Here is a 25,748-nt window from a genome sequence, read left to right as displayed (position 1 = left end):
GGGGTCCATAATCCTTCCTCCCAGAGTCCCACTTCCTGAAGTATATTAATATCCCTTTCTTTGCTTCCAATTTTGCTTAAAAGATTCTTGGTCTTCTGTGGTGCAGATGGAAGAAAGAAGAGGAATTGAGGGAAGGGATGCAGCAATTAAATAACAGTAAAATGAAACAGTAACATACCGTGGACACAGAGCGATCGGGACCCCAGGACCCCTGTGCCGAAAGAGGGCCAGGAGACAGGCAGTGGGCACAGCAAAAGAGCTACAGGACAGTGAAGGGAGACGGGAAGAAAAGGCAGGTTGGTAGAAGGTGAGGAGGACAGAGGGGAACAAAAGAGGATATGGAAGATAATGGAAATAAAAAGACAAGAATGGGAAAATTAAAGACAAAGTGGAAAGAAAATGGGTTGGATGAGAGATGTAACAGAACAGGAGGGAGAGAAATAGGTCAGGGAGAAGAGAGAGAAAAAGAGACTCATTATCTGGTAACGCGAGGTCCCAAAGGAGTGAAGTGTGCCAAAAGGGAATGCCCAGCACAGGCTGCCCGTGCACGCGCCTGCCGGACCAGGACTGTTCCCTCAATGCTCTCTCCACGCTACGGACACCGTTTGCAGAGGAAAACTCTTGCCTAGTACAGACTGGCCCAGCCCCACTGCAATCAGTGGGACGATGCTGCTTTAGTCCAGCTGAAGAGGCATCCAAAGAACACTCAGACCGGCCACGAGTGGATTTGCAGTCAAACAACAGGGTATTTTCTTTTTCCTCGTTCCTCATTTCTTGCTGCAGATAATTTAACTGAATCAGGGTTGGATGTGTGGATGCGTTTGCTTGGCTTTATAGCTTGTCTCACTGGAACTGTGCTCAGTAACCCCATGGTAGCTGTTTTTTGCGTGTCAGACTCCCCCGGTCACCACATCCCTCCCACAGAGCCCAGAAGTACCCACCCGTCGATATCCACCAGGTCCTCTTCGCTGCGCAAGCTCAGCACGTAGAGCGTGGACATGGACACCACACTGGAAAGAAAGAGAGAAGAGGTGCAGGCTGAGGGCGGGCGCGTGGAAAGGGAAACGTCACGGTAGAATCTGCTTCCAAGGGATTTCAGCCCATGGAAGAAGTCGGAGGTCCACACCCCATGGAAGGCACGGGCCAAACGGATGAGCTGGAGAGAGGCGGCGGCCAAGCAGCAGCCCCGGCGCATGGTCTCACCTGAATGCCATGATGATGACCAGGGCAATGATGGTGCCTTGGAGGAAGCGTTGGCTGATGCAGGCCTGTTCTGGGACAACCGACGGTGACTGCGAGAGAAAAAAAAACCCAAGATCAGCTCAGGACTCCTCACTGCTCCGGTCATTGCACAGATCTCACCCAAACTCTCTTGCTGCTCCCCTGCAAGCCCTGAACCCTCACAGAGCAGAAGCCAGAAAACATCTTCATTATGGATGGACAAAAATAATGGAAATGGGAACAAACAGGGTGTCTCCTGCAGTGTGTGTAAGAAAACACACGAGGACCACGCAGACGAGAGGCCGCCTTCCCTGGCACAGCACTGCTCCTTTGGGAGCGGTCCCTTACCTTGCTGGCTACTTTGTGGGGTCTCTTTTTGTGGGGCACGCTTCCCGCACGGCTGAACTGGCTTCCCGTTTGGCTGCAAGGAGAAAGGAGGAACAGAGCTGAGCTGTGCAGGGACTGCACTCGACGTGATTCCCAGGCAAAAATGTGATTCTCTGGGAGGGGAGAGATCTCTGTGTGGCATGCCGGTCACAAACTCTTGTTACTTCATCTGCTCAGGGGGAGGTGCAGTGCTGGCCCATTGCCCAGAGAGCCTGAATTCTGCCCCAAAACCTGCATAAACTGACCAGGGTCAGTATGATTTTGGAAGCATGAGAAATTCTTTGCCCTGAGAAAGCCGCTCACTTACTTTAGGGAAACGCAGAGGCAATTTCATACTGTTTTTTTCTGGGCTGGTCTAAGAGCAGGCTGTTGGAATGTGTTTGCCAGACCGGTGTCACCGATCTCAGCTCCCTGAATCTACCCCAGGCCACATGACAACTGCCAACACCCCACAGCTCCTCCTCATCTCCCCTTTCTCAAACTGAGCTGTCGCTCAGGGCTGTCTGGGCTGAAAAGGAAACATCCCTTCCGGCTCCCGTGCCCTCAGCGTGCCTGTACCTGAATGCCCCAGAGCTCACAGTTGACTTCATGCTGTCCAGCCTCTTGAGCTTGGCCAGCTTGTGACTCCACCTCTCCAGCTCGTCGATGCGAGTCTCCAGGTTGTCTGTCAGTTTGCAGAGCTCCTTCACGGCTCCCACGTTCTCCATGAAGATGCGCTCCTGCCAGGGAACAGGTCGGCAGGCTGAGTGGCCTGGCACGTGGAGGCACTCCTGCTCCCATGGATCTGGCCACCCTGCCTGCTCTCCTGTGCCCTGCCCCAGGGGAGAGGCTACACAACACCCAGCTCTGTGGGCAGGGAATCATCCAACATGGCACATCTAATCTCTGCACAGCCCCTGGGTGCAAGAACAAGAAATAACCTCTTCAAACCCAACCAAAACAGTAAATAGCGGTGCAGGATCCCTGAGGTCTCCTGCTGGTGCTAATCCAAAGAGTCCTCCTCAGTCACAAAGGACAGATACAAAGTCCCCAACATCATCAGGAGCCCCTGGGCAAATCACAGGAGCAATGCTCCCCATCTACCACTTCTCTGCCCCTCCCCAGCTCTCTAAGTCTGACTCCTGCTCTACAGTGCAAGCTGCCAGCCTTATTCTGCGGCATTATCCAACAGACAGTTGATCCAGACCAAGGGAGAGCCCAAATCCAGAAGCCTCTGGAGAGCAACCTTCCTCCTGAAGCCCCTCTGGCAAAGGCAGAACGTTCCTCCTGCCCTGACTTTGTGCAGCCACGTCCCACGTACTGACACTGTGGTATCACCCCTGTCCCTTATTCACCCCTGGGCTCTGCCACTCCACTACCCCACACAGAGCTCCCCGAGGCCAAACATCTCACTGGTGTCCTGGTCCAGCACCATGCGCAGAGGATCTTGGACACCGTGGCCTGGCCACGTGTAGGTGGGACAGAAAAGGTCATGCTCACAGGTTCTGCTGGCTGGGGATATAACTGTAGGGATTTAGGCTTCCACAAAGGAGAAACAAGGCCCTAAGGTCAGTCCTGGCCATTCCTGCTCTGGACAGAGTGATGGAGGAGAGAGCTGGCAGCTTTGGGAGGCTGTCCCCTCCGTGTGTCCTATGGGACGTTGTCCCCTCGATGCCCAGAGCAGCAAACAGGCTGCCACAGGTTACGGAGAGGTCAGGCAGCCAGGTGCTCTAGGTTATCTTGACATAACCACCTTATCTTATCTAGAAAGGAGAGATTATGATGAAGAGCCTCCCTACAGGAGGCTGCCAACAAGGAGCCCTTCTTGAGGGAGATGCTGCCAACTTTTACCAACATCAGGCGAGTTCCTCCCTGCTGATGTCTGCCGTCCACCCAGGCCTGCTCCTGACATCTGAAAGACCAGCCAGGTTTGCAACTCATATGGGTGGTGTTGGCTTAGAAACATTTCCCAGGCATCACAATTTCTCTCATCCATTTTCAGCTCTGCAACACCCTTGAGCCAAGTTCAATGGCCTCCTCAGCCTCCCCACCCCTCCTGGCTGCCACTGACCTTGTTCACCACTAGGAAGTTCTCAAGGGTCTTCCCATTGGAAAAGACCAGGTCCCCAGTGTCCTTCACAGCTTCAGGGAGGATCTCCTTTACCTCCTGAGCAATGACGCCTGTGTGGAAACACCACAGTAGGTCAAGGTGGGCTGGGCAGGGCTCCTCCTGCCACAGATCTTTCTCTGGCCCATGCAGTTGTTGGCAGTAACCCTGTTCACTGGGGATGACGCAAGGGCTGTCCCTCCCCTCACCCCGGCCCATGGCAGCCTCCTCGGAGGCCCCGTGGCCTGGGCAGCCCATACAAGCAGTGACATTTGCAATTCTGGTATTTTTGTTCTCCGCAAGCCTCATCGCAGAAGCCCTGTAAGCCACCTGTGGGAAGCACCATCTTCTCTCCCGCTCACTGAAGAGGGACTTTCATTAGATGCCTGAACTTCAGGTGGTGAGAAGCCCCCTCTCTCCCACCCCATGCCCACCCCAGGGCAAAGCTGTGCTGCTCGGCACTGGGAACAAAGTGGTGCTGTGGGTTGGGGAGCATCACGACACAAGCAGGGCAGCGGGGTGTGACACAGGGCCCGTACCTGTCTCAGAGGTGTTGTCAATGCCCACTGTGGCTGCAAACTCGGGCTTGTAGTTGTAGTGTACTAGCCGCATACGGGAGATCCTCTTCAGCTGCTCTGTGGTGTCCACCTGGGAGAAAACACGTAACTCCTAAGTGGGGTGTTGCTTCTTCAGTTCTCAGAACTCTGAGTCCGAGCAGCAAAACCCACTATGGCTCACGGTAATGTCTTTGTGAGACAGCACGGGGCAGCTCTGAACCCTGCTCAGGCCAGACATTAGGACAAACAGCATTTACACGGGGGTTAATCTCCAGTTATCATCACCAGACAAGGGGTAGGGAAGCCAGGAGGAGACTGAGTCCCGTTGCACAACCAGGCTCAGGGCAGTTCTCGTGAATATGAGACATGGCTCTACCCAGCTTTTCTAGACAGGCACATCCAGCTGATAGTCCTTCAGAGCAGAGCTGAGCCTCTCACCCAGGCTCTGGCAAACCCCAGCATGCTATCTGATATACTCATCTACTTCCAGGTTTGTAACTTCTGCGTTTGCTAGTTCTGGAAGAGTCAATATTCCCTAAGACACAGTGTACAGGCTGCGTATGGGACAGACAGACTTCTACAGCACTTCCCATCTGCTCAACAAGAGCTCAGGTTGCCCATAAGGATTAAATCAAAATCAGCAGCTGAAACAGGCTCGCAAGGACACTGATGCTTCCTGCAGTGCCTCCTCAGATCCCTGATCACCCCAAACCTACCCTGGTTTGCCGGGCTCTTACCTCCTGGATGTCCTCCTTCACTCGGACGTCTGAGGGGTGCATCAGTGAACCCATGACCTTCACATTGCCATGGACCACGAGGGCTTCATCGGGGCGGTCGGTGTTGATGCCAACCCGGCCGTGGTGAAAAACAGTATCAGGGAGCTGTGCCCGCTGCCAGAGCACATCGCTGTCGCTCTCAAACTGGCCGGGGTTGGAGGCCTGTGGAGAGGCAGGAAAGTGGGGACTGAAAAGCAGCAGCGAAACCAGGGGGAGAAACATTGCGGTGCTGCTGGGCAAAGAGGCACTCTGGGATGCGGATGGAGGGAGGACAGCAGGAGAGCTCCAGAGACCCTCCCTCCAGGCGTGGTGCAGAAGGACCATATAGCAGGAGAGGTCATGGGCAAGAGATAGATGTCAGAGAGCCCCAAGTTGATGCGGTGGCCTGGACAGGGCCAGGCACCCCACTGCACCTCCCATTAGCGTGAGGGGAGAACAGCTGCGAAACAAGGCTTGGCATAAGTAGGAGCACCCAGGAGCGAGGGTGTCCTTGCTCCACAGGAGGGAAGCAGAGACAGGAAAGATCTTGGCTGAAACTGGGGTGTGTTTCACAGAATCCCAGAATCATCTGGGTTGGGAAAGACCTTGAAGATCATCCAGTCCAACCATGAACCTCACCCTGACCGTTCTCAAATCCACCAGATCCCTCAGCGCTGGGTCAACCCCACTCTTAAACCCCTCCAGGGATGGGGACTCCACCCCTGCCCTGGGCAGCCCATTCCAACACCCAACAACCCCTTCTGCAAAGAAATACTTCCTAATAGCCAGTTTATCCCAATACCCTGAGAACTGGGAGGGGGCTTTAGGGATGAACAGTCCAGGTCACGAGATCCCGGCACGGGTGCCCTCTCCAGCCCGCAGCGCCCTGAATTACAGCCTGAGGAAGACCTTGAGGCTGAGTAGTGGCAGCCCCAGCTTCAGGGGAGGGACAGCAGGGAGCTGGGCAGACAGGCAGGGCAGAGCCAGCACAGCAGAAGTGAGGCCATGGAGGTGTGAGACAGAGCTTTGCAGCAGCACAAAGCAAAGTGGCAGGGGCAGGGAGCCAGGGAACAGAGCGCAGCCTGCCCTTACAGCAGAGACAGCCTTGGCACACATCGGCTGGCCCTGTCGAAGCCTCTCTCCGCAAGAACCAAGGCTATCCCCGCTCTGCTGCTCTCCCTAAAGGAATACCGTTGCTTTCTTGAGCTGTCTGTTATTATCTCAGCTACCAGAGCTGTTCCAACAGCCCCGACCAGAACCACACAGGACAGCAGGAGGAGACCAAGTGACACGGCTGTTGTTCCTGGGTCCCAAACCCTGGGGTTCTGCCCTGCCGCTATGGTTCTGTGTCCCGCTTGCAGGTTGAGACAGGGCAGTCCAGGCTGCCTGCAATTCCCTGCAGTCCTGTGCTGGGCACCCCAGAGGCTGCATAATTCACTGTGGACTTACTTTTTGCAGACTCTGAGGTCCATCTGTTTGTGTTTTACTCCCTGCCTTCATGTCTCGGAGCTGAGCACTCTCGCAGAGCCCCGAGGATGGTGTCTACCTCTTCCTGCTCCTCTGCATTTGAGCACTGCTGCCTCAGCACATGCCAAAGGTGCTGTCCTGGGAGGGTCCCCAATCTTCCTGCACCTGGAGGCCTTGTCCCTGCTGCAAAGTCTCAACAACATTGTTCCCTCGCTCCCTTCCCTGTCCTGTAACAGGTTCTTGCATGCCCTGAGGCTGCTCTGATGAAGCAGATGTGGAGCCAGAACCCCTCCAGGTAGAGCTACAAGCAAAGCAGTGATGGTTTGGAGAAGGTAGGCAAGGGCTGGGTGGAGAAAGCACCAAAAATCCAGAGGGAGGTAGGAGGATTGCCCAGCAAAGGGCTGTGGGGCACCTCCAGAGGCTGAGGAAGGAGAGAAGGACTTACTCTGACGATGATGCGCTCAGAGATGTGGGCTGCGAGCGTGTAGTTCTGGTTCTGGGCGTGTGCCTGCAAAGCTACCACGAGCATGAAATACCTGCCAAGAGGGGAGAGAGGTCAGGGTGCCATCCTGCACTGAGTCTGCCTCCCCTCTGGAGGCAGAGGCCCCGATCTGTCACGGTGGGCTTGGCACAACCCCTCTCTTTGTGCTGTGGGGCACAGGGACTGTCCCCAGCCTCTCAAACAATGGGGGAAACCCTTCTCGTGGCCACAGCAGACACCTCTTTTCCTTCACACAGACAAGGATGGGCAATTCAGGACATGTCCCCCTCCCTCCAGCCACGCTCCCCAGGCTGGGGACAGGCCTCGAGCGCCCAGGATGGCTTGAAGAAGGCATCTGAGCTCCTCACCTCTGGTCTGGGTTGGGTTTGCCTTTCTTCCGCATGTTGTTGGCCGTGGTTTCGCTGAAGTGCAGCCGCCCCACGGTGACCTTGGTGACCTGCTCTGGAGGCAGGTTGACCCTGGGGAAGGGAAAAGAGAGGAGCAAGTGAGGAGATGTTGGGAGAGGAGGTTCTCTGGGGAATGGCTACCTCCTGGCCTGCTCCACCAAGGCAGGTCTATGAGCTGAGCACAGAGCAGAGCAGGGAATATAAAGAGAGAAAACCTTTGCTGTGGGAAACAGAGGAGAAAACTGGAAAGCATGACACCCACAGCACTATCCTAAGAGCTCCAACTCAGCCCCTTTCCTCACCCTCTCCTCTTTATTCCCCAGCAGCACTTCCCCACGTGAACATACCCCAGGCAATACTCACGTGACAGGGTTGAAGGGCCGTTTGCTGCGGTCAGACTGCGACTGCTCTATATTGATTGACTGGTTCAGGGCCTCTAGCTGGAGAGAAAGATTTGGGCGTGTGACAAGGAGCAGAAAGCTGAGACCTTCCCCTTCCCACCTCCTTCTCCCCAGCACGGGCCAGCTGTCTGCCCAGCCCTCCTACGACTCAGTACAACCGACTTGCAACACCCAACTTGAGTGTGGTCGTTGTCCAAGTGTGGGTGCCTCCCTTGGCAGGGGCGGGGTTGAGGGTGAAAGGATCTTCCCAAAGTGCCTATAAACCTCCAGAGTCAAACGTGAGTGAGAGGCAGCCCTGAAGACACCCAGGCAGCAATTGACTCCATCTTAGGACTCATATTTCAAGATCTGCCTTGTTCTGGCCTTCAGCACTCTCCTACACACTCCCCTACAACTTAGCACATGAGATGTGGTGTTGCCTGACCCCAGCCGCCTGCCAAGCACCCCTTCTCCCTGCTGGCTACTGGCCCTTATCTCCCGCTTGCCTTCACTCCGTGCAGCTTCAGGTAGAAGCACTCTAAGGGTTTCAGGCCCTCGGGGGTCTTCACATACTTGGGATCTCCAAGCATGCCAATGTAGACCGTGACCTGGAAGTGATTCTTCTTCTGGCACACAAAGGCATCATCACCCACTGAGAAGTTGAAGCCCTTGTCAGCATCTACGCGGTAGGTCAGCATTGGGCTGTGGAAAAGGCAGCAGGTGTTAGCGCAGAGTCCTGTGTGCACCACGAGAGGCTGACGCTTGCAGGGGGGGGCAGGAGATAAGCCATGCACCCAGCGGCAGAGGCAAGGAGGGATCCACGTGGTGTGGTCCATGGCCACATCCTGGGGTGCATGTGAAGCACCTGACTGCGGGGCGGGAATGGCTGGGGGGACAGTTCACCTCCATGTCCCACCACACATGAACAGCGACTGTGTCGTGAAGAGTCCCACCTCACCACAGACTGTGAAGGCCACCTATACTCACGCATAACAGCCACAAAATAATCCTGAGGCACAGCAGGCACGTGGGAGGGGAAGGAGGGTTGTGTTGAGGCAAAAGAGACAGCCTCTGATCTGTCCCTCCTCCCGTGTGCTGACGCTGCTCTTGGGTGCTCACAGGGCTGCTTGGCACAGGCAGGCCCTGCCTGACACGAAGCCAACACCTCGCCTAAGCCCACACAGAACCCATCCTGCTGTGCAGGGATGGGAGTTCAGGGAAGGTCCATATACCTCCTTGGAGCGAGCTGCAAGCTTTGCTTTAGGTGGGTCTTCAACTGGAAAGGAATATGGTTCCTGGGATTTGATGAGGATTCTGGGGCAACCACCCCTCTATATGCTATTGTACTATAAACATAGTATAATATGAGCCTAGAGAAGAGGAGGCTGAGGGGAGACCTCATCGCCCTCTACAACTCCCTGAAAGGAGGGTGCAGAGAGGGGGGGATGAGTCTCTTGAACCAAGGAACAAGCGACAGGACAAGAGGGAATGGCCTCAAGCTGCGCCAGGGCAGGGTCAGACTGGCTCTTAGGAAGTATTTCTTTGCAGAAGGGGTTGTTGGGCGTTGGAATGGGCTGCCCAGGGCAGGGGTGGAGTCCCCATCCCTGGAGGGGTTGAAGAGTGGGGTTGACCCAGCGCTGAGGGATCTGGTGGAGTTGAGAACGGTCAGGGTGAGGTTCATGGTTGGACTGGATGATCTTCAAGGGCTTTTCCAACCCAGATAATTCTGTGATTCTGAGCCACAACAGCCCAGCATCCCCTTTCTGAGCGCTGCTCCCAAAAAGTGCAGCTGCTTAGCCCTGGCTCAACACACACCAGAGATACCAAATTCCAGAGCCTGCCCAAAGCCTGGAGCAGACCCCTGAATGCTGCTTGCTTGGAGAAGCAGCTCAGGCTGACCCTGGGGTGGTCCGACACCTCTGCTTGCTTCACTGGTCACATTCCCGACGTCACCTGCGCTGGCCCTGCTACCAGGCGGTACCGCCTGCGTGCCGGATTCCTGCCGAAATCACAACCACCTGCTCCGGCTGCCATGAAAAGCTTCCAGCTCCCAGTGGGCAGGTCCAGAGGAGGAGGAGGACGAGGAGGAGGAGGACGAGGAGGAGGAGGAGGCGGAGGAGGGGGGCCTGGCTGCCCGATGAACACACACCAGCTGGGGAGGTTTAATCTACATCTCCTTAATGGGCTGGTTACCATGGGAACAAGGGAAATATGTGGCCTTTGCAGCAAGTCCCCTTTCTCTCACCATCCAAAAACCCAGATCTGGGCTGGTGGGCCCCCGGGGTGCTGCCTGCCCGACGAAGGGGGGATGGAGATGCCTCTCATCCCGCCCGCCCCATCAAGCAGTTCTAGCAGAACACCAAAATCTCATTGTTTTTAATTAAAGAGCTATGGATGAGGTAAAGGGGAGCTCAGCCTAGCTTTTGACATCAGGCTTAAAAATTATGGAGCACTCTTCCACAAAAGCAAACTACTTCTGACTTCCACCTCCAATTCTTAATACAGGCAGCCAGACTGGTACTGCCCAGAGCAAGGGGAGGGGAGGTGGACAGACTGACGGCGATGGACGAGCCAGACCTCAGCAGGCTCTGGGAAGCAGGAGATACAGACAGGTCACTCTTGTTTCCCTGGTGTCCCTTCCTTCCTTCTGGGAAGAAAGCCATTCTCCCCACACACACATGTGAGGGGTTAACGTGGATGAAACCTGCGGGTGTTTCCAGGCAGCCATGAATAATGCTGGGCTGGCCAAGAGCAATTTATGCATTTCTTGCACCCAAGGGACCAGGGGCTGCTGTGCCGTGCCCCGAACACAAACCAGACGGTGGGAACAGAGCACTACCTTAGCCCAGAAGCATGAGAAGAATTCCCCTATGCTCTCGCCCTCCTCCCAGCCTCAGACCCAAATTCTCCGTCTGGCTCTTCTTGATGGGGAGCTGTGGCTTGGGCTGGCCTGAGCACCCTCTGTGCTCACCCTGGGGGTGGCAGAGCTATTCCCTGATGTTTTCACCAAGACCCACGTCTGTCTCTGTCTGCCCAGGACCCTCAAGCGTTCACCACTCGCCCCACTGGTTTTTAACAGAGAAAGCTGAGGAGAGGGAGGGTCTGACCACATTTCCAAAGCATGGGTGCTTCCAGAACATGCTCTGGTTAATGTCACTCAAACTGATGGCTGCTAAACATGTGCTGATAGAGGGGAGAGAGTCAGGCTCCCCCTCTGTCTTCTAGAAATGCCTGGTCCTTCCAGAGTCTCCTTTTCTCTGAGTTTTCCCTGATAGCTGTGGCTGGTGCATCCCCCAAAGCAGGATCCCTGCGCTGGGGCAGGTTGGAGGCAAGGAGCTGCTTTCCAGGTATCAGAGAGAGGCCAAGGATCTCCCCAGCCCTCTGTCTTCAGAACCAAGGAGCTGCTCTCAGATTACTCCCACTGCAGGGTGGGGTACCCCCCCGCATCTCCTATTCCAGTGTTTTTTCACTCTCACGTAAATCCCACCTGGAAGCAGCAAACCCACTCCCCCACTGCCATGTGGTGCGAGGACATCACCTCCTGTGGCATTATAAGGACTGTGGTGACACTTATAAAACAAAAATCATCCTCCCCTTCATCTTAACCCACAGGGACCTTGGAGTCACCACCACCCTGCCCAGACCCAGGCGGCCATGATGGGGTGATAGGAGAAGGAAGGGCAGGAGACCCCGAGGCAGAAGCAGTTCCTGGGATTAGGAATGACACCAGCCACCGACAATGGCCCTGGGGGCAGCCAAAACCCTGCTGACTTTTCCCAAGGAGAGTGTAGGGGTCAGGGGGCAAAGTGTCAGGAATAAAAGGTCTGGGGTCAAATGGATTATTTTAACCAAAAACGCCCCCCCTGACAAAAGCAGACTAAGGCAGGACTTAGAAGGCCAGGATCAGAGGAGGGGAGGTTTCTCTCAATCTGAGTGAGGGTGAGAGGTTACAAACTCTCCATAGCCATGTCTGGCATCCACGCTTAGGGGAGCAGGGAGCGCCCTCACCCTCCACATTAAAGCACAAAGGGAAAGTCACTGCAAGGAGAAATGTGTCTCTGATGAAAATGGAACTGTACTGGGATCTGTGGATGAGAGCAGGATTGTCAGGATGCTCACATGCCTTTACTGCTTCCTCTCTGGAAGAAAAATCTCCCCCACTTCTCTCCTTCCTTCTAGGTTCCCCAATATCTCAACCACTCCTAAGACACAATGTCTGGAGAACCCTAATTCAAGAGCCACTCACTACTTCCACACAGTCCCTGCTTTGTTTCTCTTCCAGGATACAAACACCAGGATGGAGGAACCTCCAAGTCGAGCAGCACGATGCCGCCGTCTCACCCAGTCCATGTTAGACTGACACAACTCCACCAGCATGTCCACAGCTCAGCACTGTCTGTGGTCCCTTCAGCTGCCCGAGATACACTCGCAGCATGAGAGACTGAGACCTCAGCGATCCACCACCATGGGATTAGCCAAACTGGCCAACACACCAAGTCACCAAAGCCAAAACGCACCCAGGAGGACTGGACCACGTCACACTGGTCTCTGTCCCCGCGGTGAGGTTGAGGATTTGCAGCAAGGTCAGGTTTGGTGCTGATTTTAAAGACGTTTCTTCCAACCAAGGAGTCGAAGCCTGAAAGCTCCGGCTCAGCCCGCAGACCTGAGCTTCAGGGGAGAGCACCAGTTTGCTTGCTGGGAAGAGAATGGCCCCAGCCCAGTTCCACGGGTCAGAGCAGAGAGGCTCTGGCCTCAGCGTGGAAACGTTTCTGTGGAGCACTGCACTGCCCTTCGTCAGCTGCCTTACCTCAAACTGTACACAAACGGGGAGAGGGAGGAGGGAGCCTGCTGGCATTTATCAGAGCATGCTGTCAGGGAGATGAATTACTCCTGCTCCCAGGAGTAAATTAGTGAGCTGCCTGGTTCCAGGCCTCTTCGGCACCGCTGCTGGAAACCAGCTAACCCTTTTGAAGGTTCAGTGAGTCTGAAACCACAAAACCAGTGCAAAAGGCCAAAAAGAAACATATTATCAATAAAACTAATCCAGAGACTTCGGTCTCTCTCGACCAACAGAGATTCCTCAACCCACATAAGCAAAGCCTGAGACACAAGCCCAGCAAGCCAAGACACAGATTTCCAGGCACCTCCACTCAAATCCATGCAGCAATCCTTCCTTCCTTTCCTCCATTTCCTTAATCCAGCCTACTTCTAGGAAGTCTGTGTCAAAACTAAACCTGTGTGGTTTGTGGGAGCCCAGCTCCCCTTTGCTCTTCTCCTTGCAGAGGGCTGCTCCACTTCTCCACGCCTGCCTGGGGACAGGGAATCTGTTGCCATTCACACAACAAAATTCACTGTACAAGTCTCTAAGAAGGCAGAAAAATCTACTTAGGAACTACAGAATAAGTTCAGACCCCCCCTCTTCTGTCCTCATCTCATCAAGCCACGGCAATGGCCGAGAAGGATCCTGGCTCCAAGATCTAGCCCAGAACAGCAGAAAAAGAGAAATGGTTGAAGGGCCCTGACTCTAGCTTTCTGTCAGGAAAATGCCTGAACAAAGATGAAATTTTCCACATATTCACAGACACAAGATACAAATATGATCTGATGTGACAGCTACACTCACTGCATAAGAAGAGAGAGCTGTTAAATGGGCTTGAACAGTGCTGATACAAGCTGGAACAAATTCTCACAGGGCTCTTGATCCTCACAAACCATAGCAGGAAACTATTCTGAGGAACAAAAAAACTTTCAGCGATGGTTACTAATGGACTTGATGATCTTAACGGTCTTTTCTCACCTAAGCGATTCTATGATTCTATACTAAGGGACCTAATTTTGAATGTGCAAGAGGAGGAGAACATGGAATATCATTTAATTGTATTTTTTGCCCTTTAAGATTATACTTAGCACAGAACATTACGTAAATCCACAGGCACCAGCATAAACTATCCTGTATAGGTTCAAAAAAATATTAAATAAAGTACTGACAAAGCAATTACTCCACTAGCCCAAGAGAAAGCGTCACTCCTAGATGCAGAAGCAGAGCTGGGTCTCTCCTGTGCAGCAGGAATCACTGGACTGGCTCCCTCTGAGGCACCAAAGATGGACGATTCCCCTCCATGGGGGCTGCATAGCACTTGCCCTGCAAACGCTGTTAAACCACGGACCATGCTGGGGTAAGAACCTGACCAGCTTCCGATGGTCTCCCTCTTAAACCAACCTTCCTTGTCTCTTTTCTTAAGAACAAGAGTGGGAAAAATCAGATGGTTCAGATGATTCAAATTCCTGGGGCTGTGAAAAGGTTGTGGGCACCTGGATCACAGGGGAAAAAAATATGTTCCCTCTAGGGGCAGGAAACTCTAACAGCACATAGAAACTAGAGGACAGCTTCCAGTGGAAAACGGACCGGGAATGGCTGGTCCTCGCTTTATGATCTCAGAGGAAACTAAATTGCAGAAATACTCACGGATCTCGAAGAGACACAGCTGCCTGCTCATTTGCTGAGTACGCCCAAAAGGCAGGCAGGCAGAAGACTCCTACCTCCTAAAACATGAATTAGTCAACCTAACAAATGCCATTATGGAAGAAGGAAGGGGAGAGCGATCTTTTGGTGTTTCTCACAGATCTATTCTGGTGCAGTGCTGCACCAGGAGAACTAAGTGATCTTCCATTTAGGAAGAGATGTAGGTTGAGCTTGCACAGGCTCTCCTAGAGCTACCTGGCCTCGAACCCACCGCAAAGAGGAAGAGTCCACCAAGGTGGTGTGTAACTAAAAATTAATCGATCAACCCTTGGACCTTAACCCTTAATTCTGGTCAAATCCAGCACCACAACAAACTGCACGTGGTTTCCTAAAATCTACATGAAGTCAGTTAAAAGGAATTTATTCATTACACAACGGGATGATGACCTAAATGCCACAGAAGTAGGTTTGCTCTGGCTTTCACCCTAAATCCTAAAAGCAGGTATTAGGCAAGTGATCTCGAGCACAGATCTAAAGACCATGGTAGAGCAGGGCTGGGTTTGCAGAAGTTAAAAGCTGCGGGTTGTAGAACTCCAGCAGAAAATCTTGTGCAGTTTGCCTCTGCCAGTCTACCTGTTATGATACTGGGGTGCACGGCAAATCTCTGGAACAGGGACTGTAACACCTGCAAACGGTCCGTGACAAGCTGAGAGACTCATGACGCGTTTCAGGTGAGAAACCGTTTACCCAGCGCAGGTAAACAGTGAGATGGAAGGAAAAGGGGGACTCATTATGGGAAAGAGAAAAGCAAGGCCACACGGAAGGTCTGCTCCTACGATGTGCAGGGCTCTTTGGACCCTGCTGACTACACAAGGTGCATTTGTGCTTCTGCCACACAGTGAAAGGAAATCGATGGTGGAAGAGAGGCCACTCCAGCGACTGGCAGGCTGTGACCAAGCACTGCTTGAGTTAGAGAAGAGGGGTTTGCTTCTCCTGGTGCTTCCACTTCTCTGAAGCCCTTTGACATGGGGCAAAGATAGTGAGGCTCACAGTACTGGCACAAAAACAGTCTGGGAGAAGCGAGAACAGCAGCAGAAGCCAAAGGTGGTTTTGCCAGGTAGGAAAACAGCAATAGCAGCGTCACAACTGCCCAGTGATGCCCAGGCCCTGGTTGAAAACCAAATGATGGAGATGACATGTCCAGGCAGCGCTCTGAGGAGGTGGGAGCTGCATGCAAACACTGTCCAGTGCGGGAAAGCGGGAACTGGGGCCTGGTCCAGTCTATAGAAAAGGAAACTGGTGGTGGAGAGCAGGGGCAGGGCCACAGGACTGGACCTCAGAGCTGCTCATAAGTTCCCAGAAGTAGTTGATATTCCATCTGAAGGTGGGACTTTCTTCCTCTATGGAAACAGTTTAGTAAACCAGAAGTAACCACCTCCCCAAATTACCTCTCTCCTGCTGCGGTCAGGGAAACAGCCACAAACGCAGTCTTTGCAAATGACAGGATGTCACCAAAGAAGTAACCAACTGCAACAGCCCCTTCTCCGCAGGGGAACAGCCCAGAGTGTGCCCCAGTCACCACCAGGTCTGCATCGAAGATGGTACAAGGGCTAGGGCTGGCTGAGAGGGAGATCTGTGTGCAGGAGGGCTGGGGCTTGCAGCAGCAGCTTCCCTGCACGTCACAGATCCTACTCTGCCTCTGGCCTCGCCTGGGTCCTTGGCTCCCATCCTGAGCACCATCCAGGCAAGGTGTGATAATAGTCTTGGGTTATTTGGTATCACAGATAACAGAGCACCCCCTCTTCCATGTCCTCAAGAGGACTCCCACCAGCCACTGGCTGTGCAGAAAGAGCAGGAGGGGAAATGGGGGGGTTCATTTGCTCGACAAGCGGTTCCTGGAACCCAACCTGCTGCTTGCCAGCTCTCTGTCACCTCCGAGGAATGCAGGGAGGATCCAGACCGGTTTCCTCCTGATCACTCCTCTTCCCCTGTGCAGCTTGGCCATGCACTGCCTCCACCCTCCTCTGCCCCAGGCTCTCCGTCCAGCTCCCAGCCCCGCACAGCCCCCCCAGCCCACCTTCCCACCCAGCCGCTCTCTGCTCCCCCATCTGCCTCAGCCACCCCAGTTCTCCTCTCCATGCACTCCCCTTGCCTCTCTGCCACCTCGCTGCCCTTCCTGGCTTCCCAGCTTTCCTCAACCCCCTCCCTCTTCCTTTCTTTTTCTCCTTTCCCCCTTCTGCCCATCAACCACGCCCTCTCCTCCTCACACTCCTTTCTATGCTGCTCTCAAGCTGTGCTCAAGTGGCTCTAGATTACCTCCAGCCATTCCTGCTATGCATTGTCTAGGAAATCCTAATACTTATTTTAAAATCCAGGAGCTTGGTAAGCCTGGGCAGGAGGGAAGGGTGCTGCTGGCCCAAACCATGCTCAGGACAAGACTGTATTTGCCAGTGCAACCCTCCACGGCAGAGCAAGGTCTGAGTAGCTGCTCAACAGCTTTCTGCTGGCTCCTACAGAGCGAGCCCCATTTCTTAATCCTCCATCAGCCCTGCAGTAATGCAGAGAAGTCACTTTCCCAATGGCAAAGGTACGGTGGAGAGAGCATCTCCACCACAGCGCAAGCAAGCAGAATCAGCAGGTGACAGGAGAGGACAAGGGGAAACCCAGGAGAATCCTTGTCCCATCTTGTGAGTACGACACCCCCAACCCCAGTCCCTTGCCACTGATACACAAAAGGCGAATCTGACTTTCTCCAAAGGTGGATGAATTACTCACAGTTCTTTGTAGTTGGCATCGTACAGAGTTGCCCACTTGTTCTGTTGATGTGGCTGCCATTTTATAGACTGGTAGTTGGGATCCAAGTAGGAGCCATTCAAGCTGTCGTTATCTTGAATCAGGCCTGCAGTGAGGGGAAAATACCAATTTCAGTCACTCTGACAGAGTGTCCAGCTGGGTAAGAGCACAAGGAAGCAACTGGCATTGCTTGAAGCTTGCCAGGGCACCACCATGGGCACGAGATCTGGCCCAGGACGAACTCACCGCCCTGCTCTCCCCTTCTGGGGACCCAGCCGGGGTCGGGAGCCCCCCCATTTGGCACCCTGCGGTGCCCACGCGCCCTCCCCCCAGCGCCCAGGGGTGCCCGGGCTGGCAGCAGGGGTTTGCATGCTGGGGATATTAAGGGGAGGGGGATAGGGAGGGCAAAAACCACATACCTGGTGAGAGCGCTCCCGGCTGATGCCAGGGAGGCGTTTGGACTCTGTCAGGGTTGAGTGGCACGGACCCCATACCTGGCTCCTGCTTTATCAGCCCGTTGAGCATCTGTGCATTGAGGGTGTTGGGGGGTGACTCGGAGTGTTTCCGCTTCTTGGCAGGGTGCACCGGGAGGCTGCAGAGACCCGCGGGAAAGCAAAGGCTGAGCAGGGAAGCAAGAGGTAACAGCCGTGTCCAGGAAAAAAGCTGGGATCTCACCTAAAAACCAAACCCTTCATGCAAGGAGCCACGGGTTCTTTCAGCACTATCACCACCTTCTCCCACCAGGCTCTGCCCACCCACCCTGTAACCATCAAGCTCTGGGCCACCTGGGCACAGAGCCACATTTTTGCTTTCCTCTCATCTGTCCCCACCACCCAACTCTGGAGCCGTGCACTGCAAACCCCTGCCCCACACTTTGGGCCATTTCCACCTCGATGCCTCCCCAGAACCAGAGCACGCTCCTTAATTTGCAGTTAAAGCCACTCATTTTGCTTACGCATTCTGCAAGCTTCCAGCTCCCATCCCCTCATCCCACACTGCTTCCCCAAATCACACAAATCACGCCAAAAAGCCCCAGCGCCCTGAGGCCTTACTCTGCTCCGTGTTGCTGGAGGAGCTGGTGCAGCATCTGCGACTGCTGGGCGTGGTGGAGGTCGGCAGGAGCCATGCCCTGCCCAATGCTGTACGGCGGCATCAGGGGCTCAGCCTTCATGTACATGTCCCGCTGCAGGCCGGGGTAGTGAGGGTTGTGCTGCTGCTGGTGTGGGTGAGGGGGTGGCGGCGGGGGACCCTGGAGGTGGGGGGGTGGAGGTGGAGGCGGCGGAGGAGGAGGGTGCTCCAGGCGAGAAGGGGGAGTCATGTGGCACATGTTTTCGGGGGTCATGGTCCGGAGGAGGTGAGGATCTCGAAGGAAATAAAGTGGAATAGCTGTTAGACCAGCATGTCCTAAGCCCAGGTCCAGCAATCCTCTGCCCCTGAACTGTCCCAGTCCTGGTTAGCTTCACGAACCCACATCTCTGCCTCACCTCAGCACGGCCGTGTCCCCTCGGCCACCCCATGTCCCTTGCAATGGCCACCTTGCCCTGCGTTGATTTGTTCTCCCAGGTTCCTTAATGGCCTCAGACACTGCCAGGGTTGCCCAGCCTGAGAACCAGAACAGGGCTTCCTTTCTCATGTCAGCGGCCTTGGCTGCCAACTTCAGACACAGCCTGTCCAAGTGGCGTTTACAGAGTGAGGACACAGCAGGGTCCTGGATGGCCACCTGATACAGGGGCACACAACACTGCAAAACCACGTGTCTTGTACCATTCTGGAGCACATGTCTTATGAGGAGTGGCTGAGGGAACTGGGGGGGGTTTAGTCTGGAGAAGAGGAGGCTGAGGGGAGACCTCATCGCCCTCTACAACTCCCTGAAAGGAGGGTGCAGAGAGGGGGGGATGAGTCTCCTGAACCAAAGAACAAGCGACAGGACAAGAGGGAATGGCCTCAAGCTGCGCCAGGGCAGGGTTAGACTGGCTACTAGGAAGTATTTCTTTGCAGAAGGGGTTGTTGGGCGTTAGAATGGGCTGCCCAGGGCAGGGGTGGAGTCCCCATCCCTGGAGGGGTTGAAGAGTGGGGTTGACCCAGCGCTGAGGGATCTGGTGGAATTGGGAACAGTCAGTGTGAGGTTAATGCTTGGACTGGATGATCTTCAAGGTCTTTTCCAACGCAGATGATTCTGGGATTCTGTTCATCTTCTGAGAAGAGGTGAGTGAGACTGGACAGGGTAAGCACAAAGGAAGTAGGAAATGCTCACCTTGAAGCTCAAAGGACCAAAACTCAAAGGGCAACCAGGTCCTCAGGCTGAGGGACACCAGGGAAGATTCCCACAAGCATTCCTGATATTTGCTAAACCTAGGTATCGCGTGTGGATGTTTTGCAATGAAAGCATGACTTTAGGAATTCCCAGGCAGCTTTTGTTTTAGTTTTGTATTTCCCTTCAAATAGAAAATCCATCAACTACAATATTCCTGTAGCACCAAGGAACTGCATGGACCAGAAAGTACAGCTGGGGACAAAGGTCCAGCAATCAGCAACAGGATCCAAAGCCTGAGCCTGGAAATGCAGAGCTGGAGAGAGAGCACCTGAACTTTGCCTAATTTTACTGATTCTGGGCATGGCCCAAGGAAAGTGCCCAGCAATATGCTCTTGTGGCAAAGAAGATCCACTTCATGATGCTAGAGCTCCTCGTAGCTGTGGGCCACAACACCCTGCCCAGAACCCAGAGTCTCACCTGCTGAGGGAGCCTTGAGAAGCTGAGGGTGAGATTGACCCCACAGAGCACTGCTCGGCTGAGAGCTCGGGGTCCCAGCTCGGCATGGTGCCTGGACACTCCACAGTCCCAGCAGAGATGTCCCAGGGATGCCCACACCCAGCTTGGGCCAGAGGCACCAAAAAAGGCTTCTCACTGACTACAACCGTGCAAGGACAATCGCTGTGCTCTTCTCCAACGAGAGCATGCACAGGTATGGGAACTACTAGGGAAAAGAAGAGACAACTGAAGGACCTGAACACCTCCAGCTCATCAGCACCACTGGTGGGGATTCCTGTGGGGACACTTGTTTGTTTTGTTTTGTTTTGTTTTTTAATTTAAACCAGAAGGAGACTTTGATCTCTAAATTTAAATAAACAAAAAGGGACATTCAAATGGGATCCTACCTTTCTCCTCCTCTATTTGGAATTGGATACTCAAGCCATGCCATGATTAGGGTCGATTTGACTATATCACCATCAAAAGAAATGCTTGGTGTGTGGAGGTGCATGCAAATCCATCTGCCTTTCTGCAGCTGCTTGGATCTCCAGCTACCCATAAACCCAATGCACAGCAACACCAGTGCTCAGCTGAGGGCTTTAACTAGAACCAAAACATTTTTGGAGGCTAGGAGCAAAAAGTAAAGTGCGTAAAGTAAAGCAACATGGCTGAATTTCACCCAACGTGCCTTGAGAATTCCTAGAAATAGTGATTTGACCAAAGGAAATAATATGAGTAATTTTACTAAAGAAAAACACATGCGTTGGTGAGAAAGTTGGTGTGCTGGCAAGACGTGGAACAGGCTCAGCGCTCACCTCAGATGGAGCAGGATGTGATTTCTGTCTCCTTTGAACACAGGTGTTTGTCTGACGCTGCCCACAGCACCAAAGGACTGGTCCCACTAGTGACCACACCGGTGAAGTTGTAACACCACTCTCATCAGAACTCAGCCTTAATGACAGGATTAAGTGTGTATTCAAACGTTCTGAGATTAATCAGCTCTGGAGTCATTTCAGCACCTTATTTTTATGTTTTAATGCAGCCTAAAATAGAGTGAGCTTGTGTCATGAGCAAGTGGAAGGCAAAGATCTGAGTCTGATGAATTGCAATGATCTCTTATGTCAGCTTCTCTACCCTCACTGCAGAAACTGTGAAGAGGAGAAAGAAACTGTAAAGAGAAGAAACTTTCCACCTGGAACATGCTTCTTTAGCACAATCAAAACCTTCCACAGCTAGATTCCGCAAGTGAAGAAAAGCAGTGAAGAAATACAGGAAAACTAAAAGAACGATCACTAACTTTAGTGCAAGACACATGAGAAATGAGCTGACAAAGAGTGTGAGCAGACCTGCGCAAGAAAATCCACGCACAGAAAAATCTCAATACTCAATATTTTACATGTGAGAGAAACTCATCAGAACAACACACGCTGATGATGTAATGCTGAGAAAAATATGAGTTGAAAGAATTTACAAATTTTCCCAGGAAAATGAGTGAACATCCCGGATGTAGATGAGTGGGAATTTGAGGCATCTCCTGGAGAAGTGGGTAACAGAAGCCTCATGTGGAAGTTCAACATTTCTCCTGCATGGAAGCCCTTCCCTCCCATCCTAGCATTAAAACAGATCTCAATACCACTCCCAAAGCCTGTGCTTGCTAAGGAGATTGACAGCATCGGCCTTTGAAGAGCAGCAAAAAGATCAGCTTACCCTCCTGAGACCTCCCCAGGATCTCACACACCAACAAAACCCGGTAGCAAGCCAGGTGCTGATGCCCAGCTGAAGCACATCACCTACGAGAAACTGGAACTGAAAGGCCCAGGCAGTGATGAAACGTGCAGCTGAGCCATGGCCTCAGAACCGGAGCTCTTCGCAGGGTTTCCCTGGCTGTGGGAAGCTCGCAGCCTGGTCCCCAGCCCCACAAAAGAAGCCTCCACCCACCCTTTCTTTGCCAGGCCAAAGCACATCTGTTTTCACAGCCTTTGCCTAATGCTGGAGGTGTGTCTGCCTCAGCCTGAGTGTTCAGGTGTCCCCACAGCGTACACCAAGGTCCCTGCAGAAACGACGGACTGACTCTGGGGAGGAGGAAGGGACAGTGACTCTGCAGGTGATTTAAGTGCAAGACAAAACTTCTTTGCAGCCCGCTGGGGACATCTGATTATGCCAAGCACCAGCAGGAGGGAGAAAACACATCCAGGGACTGTCCAAGCCTGTTAGAGACTATGGGGACATGGAGGGGGATAGCAGGGAAGAAATCTGCTGGGTCTTTTCCAGGCTGCTCCCCTAAGCAGGTGCCACCAGCCAGCCTTGAGCCAGACGCTGGGCTGGGTGGACTTTGGTCTCCGAACAACCAGCCAGTGGTTGACTAATGAGGCCAAAGCACTTGACCAGGAATCAGAAAACTCCTCCCGTTGCAAGGTCTGGAAAAGTGAAATGTATTTACGCTGAGCCTTCCTACTGAAGGCTGCCAGGGCAGGGCTGCTTCCACCCATTCGCCCATTCTGCTCCCTTCAGAGGCTTTTTGCTACCTGTCAAGATCTCTCATTGCCCTTTTCCAGCACATATCAAGCTGGATTCCTCTGCCCATGCTCACGGATCCTTCTCCTGGGCCAGCCGCCCTTCTGGAGGTGTCTCAGGGACGTACTACAGCTCGGGGAGGATGGGAGGTCTCCATCCTCGGGAGTTTGGGGATCAGGACCAAGGAGCAGCCTTGTTTTCATGCAATGGCCGGGGCTGGCAGTGACATCCCTGGGGTAGAGCATCTCTGTTTTATCACGACATCCCCCTTACCCAGCTCTGCTCCTGTCATCCTGACAAACACTCAACTTCCACCCATAACCTGGAGCAAAGACTAGCATGGCTCAACAACGCAACCGGCTGGGCAGCTTCGGCACCGCTCAGCCTGGCTGATGGATACAACTTCCAACAGCCACAGAACAACCCTCAGAGACCAAACCCACGCAGAAGGACAGCCGCTTCGGGGCTGGGAGAGGAGCCTCGCATCCTCCCCTACGAAACACTGCAAGAAATGGGTCTTTGCATCATTTTAAGTGAACATCCTGACCCTGTAGCATGGTCAGCCTTGGCACTGGCAGCTTGGGTACAAGCTGGGAGACCTTGTGCAGCTTTCAAGGGACACACATGGGTGTCCAAGAACACGCCCTCACAGCCAACAGTGCCTCTTCACTGTGTCTGCAGCACGTCGCAGTCTCCACAGGCTCCTAACCAAAGTGGGGACAGGGGTCAATGCATTTGCCAAACACAGGACCCATGCTCTGCACTCCCAACTCCAGGGAAAAACCAGGTCTGGGAATCTGATCCCTCCCTTGCGAGGAAGGAGCTGCTTTGCTCTCTGGAGCCTCCTCTCCTCCCCAAGCAGAGGTGCTCCTGCCAGCACGTCAAAGTAGCTCTCCCTGTGGTGAGCAACCCGGCCTCTTTGTTATATTTAAGGAACGGCCAGGAGGAATTCCAGGGATTTTTTTTAGCAAGATAAACAGAACTCTTGACCTCTTCCATTTAAAAAAAAAAGAGCAGGCACTGTTCCTGGTGGGGACTGGGCTGGAGCCTGGGGAAGAGGGTGCTGCTGCCGAGGGGGAAGGGAGCCCAGAAGCAACCTTCCTTCCTCACCAAGGAGTTTCTTCCACCAAAGAGCAGTGAAGGTCACCAGAGGAACCAAATAACACTCGGTTGCTTCCCCCGGGGGAGTGAGGAGGGCCTGGCAGTGACCCTGCCTGCACCTGGGGGCACTCAGCTCTCCCTACCCTTTGCAGGGGGAGCAGAAGACCCCCAGGATCCACTGGCCCCACTGGAGGGGAGGGAAGGGCTGGGAAGGAACTTACTGCTAAACGGCGGGTTCATATCTGTCTCCCCGAGCCAGGCTCCATTTCAGGGACGCGCTCACAATCCTGGCCTTTCGCTCACCCGAGGTGGAGGGCAGGACAAGGAGGCTCGCAGGCTCCACATCCCACCCTGCCTGGGGACAAGCCACACCGCCGATCTCTCCCCGTGTAAGTGGATTCCCACCTTGCCTTCTCTCCCGTTCCCTCTCTTGCTCGCTCTCCCCCCTTGCAAAGACTAGCAGCAGAACAATAGGCGAAAGTCTAGGGATATTTACTAACTGATAATCTCCCCACGTATTGCAGCCGCCTGTTTTCTCCCGTCTGATAAAGATTTCAGAGCCAACCACTTTCACAGAACAAAGAGGGGGAGGACGTCAGGTTTGGGGTTTGGATTATTAATTTCCCCCCCCACCCCTCTCTTTTTTAAGCACTTACCATTCACCTGCTGAGGGGAGTAGGCTTCTGATCCAGAGTCGGGGGGAGAGTCAGGTAAAGTGCTGCAGAGCAATGGGGAAAGAGAAGGGAAGGTCATTTTAAACCAGCTTCCAGCTCAACTGATAGGTCCAGTTTGATCAAAGCACCCTCCAGGCTCCAGTTGGAAATCCCAGCAGTGCCCGCAGCAGCTCCCCGACACCCTGAGCGTGTCCAGCTGATGAGCTCGGGACTGCCAGCGCTGTCACTGCTACCCCGCTCCCCAGAGTGGTTCCCTGGACCTCAGGAGCCGGGACAGACATTTTGTTGACCTGCCAGTGAGACCTCCAGTTAAAAGAAGCCAAACTGAAATTCATCCGTTCCCCGGAGAAGGACGGTGTGCTTCACCCTGGGTAAATGGGAGGCTCGGGGGCAGCTGGGCTGGGACCTGGGATCTGATGCACCATGGGATGGATTCTGCCTTGTGACCTGTACGAACCTGAGCACCACCACAGCTGCTGGCTGTATCACCCTGGCTTTACTCCAACATCACCAGGAGCAGGATTTGGCCCTGACTGCAAAATGCAACCAAATGAAAGCGGGAGCTCTCAGCTGCTTTCTCCAGCACACCCACGGCTCGGGGACGGCAGGATCAAGGACCAGCCCTGTCATGTGTGGTGGCAGCGCAGATGCACTGCAGGGAGCCAGTTGGCTCTTTCATCCTTCTTTATTTTACCTCAAGCCAGCACAGACTCCAGTCAGCTGGGCTCTTCAGCCATTTCCAAAGCATCTCCTTGGAAATTCATTTGAACCAATTTTTCTTTTTTCTTTTTGCAGCCCCTCCTCAACATGCATCCCACTGCAGCAGAAGCTTGGGCCTCACACATCTTCAGGGTAAAATTTCCACCACCCTGGTGCACAAATAAAGGACTTGCCTGTCTCAGGTTCTTCTCTAGCAACATTTTAGAGATCAAGTGCACAGAAAAAGTTGAGGCCCTGCTCCCAGCTAGACTGAGCCATGGTCACTGCAAGCCAAAGCTGCCGCAGAGATGGGCAGGGAGACGGTGGCGCTGGTGGCTGGAGCTGTCGTTGCCTGTCCTCTAGAAAAAAGCTCACTTCACCTTTGCATCTGCAGCGTTTTCTGTCCTGTGGAGATCTTGGGCAGGGAGATACCTTGTCTGCCCACCCATATCTGCTCCATCGCTGGTGTCACACAGCCTCCGCAGCCCAGTTCCTCGGCAAAGTCTGCTCCATCTAAGACAAACATGGCTGCTTTCCTCCCCATCTCCTGACACCTCGTTCCTCATCACAAGTAGATTTTCAATGGGGATCCTTTTCCACTCCCCCATCTTACACCACCAGCTTTGTGGCTGCAAAATAATCCCAGACAAACCAGTGCTTCTTGGATGAAAGCTGGCCAAAAAGTTAACGAGGCCCCTTGGGCTGCAGTACACCACACACATGCCTCGGAAACTCTGCTCCTGACAGCACCCACTACTACAGCAGCAAACCAAGACACCCAGCAGGCCCTTCCTGCACTAGAGGAGCCCAAGACCAGGCAAATGGGTTCTCCGTGGTAAGTGGAACACAGCTGGAGAGGGCATAATACCAACAAAGAGCCCTCCCTGTACTTCCCTCATCTTCCACCTTCACTTGTAGCACCTTTCCACCGCTCCCCTCCTACACTTGGTCTGGAGCATCTACCACCAGCCCTATTGCCAGGCTCCTTGCCATGCTGGCCATGACTTCATGCTA

The 25,748-nt window shown here is 53.7% G+C and overlaps 1 protein-coding gene across 6 annotated transcripts in view; it reads right to left on the bottom strand.

The window, feature by feature from the left end:
- MYRF (myelin regulatory factor) overlaps window positions 1-25,748 on the bottom strand; it is a 64,215-nt gene that overhangs the window by 9,426 nt on the left and 29,041 nt on the right. For 3 of the 6 annotated variants that reach the window (XM_074885172.1, XM_074885175.1, XM_074885177.1), the window contains 16 exons: window positions 24,018-24,079; window positions 18,050-18,359; window positions 17,417-17,589; window positions 16,980-17,103; window positions 8,248-8,443; window positions 7,725-7,801; window positions 7,323-7,433; window positions 6,919-7,009; window positions 4,989-5,189; window positions 4,234-4,342; window positions 3,659-3,768; window positions 2,167-2,327; window positions 1,570-1,642; window positions 1,204-1,292; window positions 942-1,010; window positions 179-259 (listed from right to left, as the gene is read on the bottom strand). In XM_074885172.1, coding sequence (XP_074741273.1) covers window positions 179-259; window positions 942-1,010; window positions 1,204-1,292; window positions 1,570-1,642; window positions 2,167-2,327; window positions 3,659-3,768; window positions 4,234-4,342; window positions 4,989-5,189; window positions 6,919-7,009; window positions 7,323-7,433; window positions 7,725-7,801; window positions 8,248-8,443; window positions 16,980-17,103; window positions 17,417-17,589; window positions 18,050-18,359; window positions 24,018-24,079 — 2,037 coding nt within the window. The remainder of the gene's footprint in view (window positions 1-178; window positions 260-941; window positions 1,011-1,203; window positions 1,293-1,569; window positions 1,643-2,166; window positions 2,328-3,658; window positions 3,769-4,233; window positions 4,343-4,988; window positions 5,190-6,918; window positions 7,010-7,322; window positions 7,434-7,724; window positions 7,802-8,247; window positions 8,444-16,979; window positions 17,104-17,416; window positions 17,590-18,049; window positions 18,360-24,017; window positions 24,080-25,748) is intronic. The other 3 variants (XM_074885174.1, XM_074885176.1, XM_074885173.1) reach the window with 2 other exon arrangements.

The sequence above is a fragment of the Strix uralensis genome, chromosome 15 (genome assembly GCF_047716275.1).
Source record: "Strix uralensis isolate ZFMK-TIS-50842 chromosome 15, bStrUra1, whole genome shotgun sequence".
In the NCBI taxonomy this organism is placed as follows: domain Eukaryota; kingdom Metazoa; phylum Chordata; class Aves; order Strigiformes; family Strigidae; genus Strix; species Strix uralensis.
The sequence above is the reverse complement of the archived record's forward strand: the minus strand, read 5'-3'. Positions and strand labels throughout refer to the sequence as shown.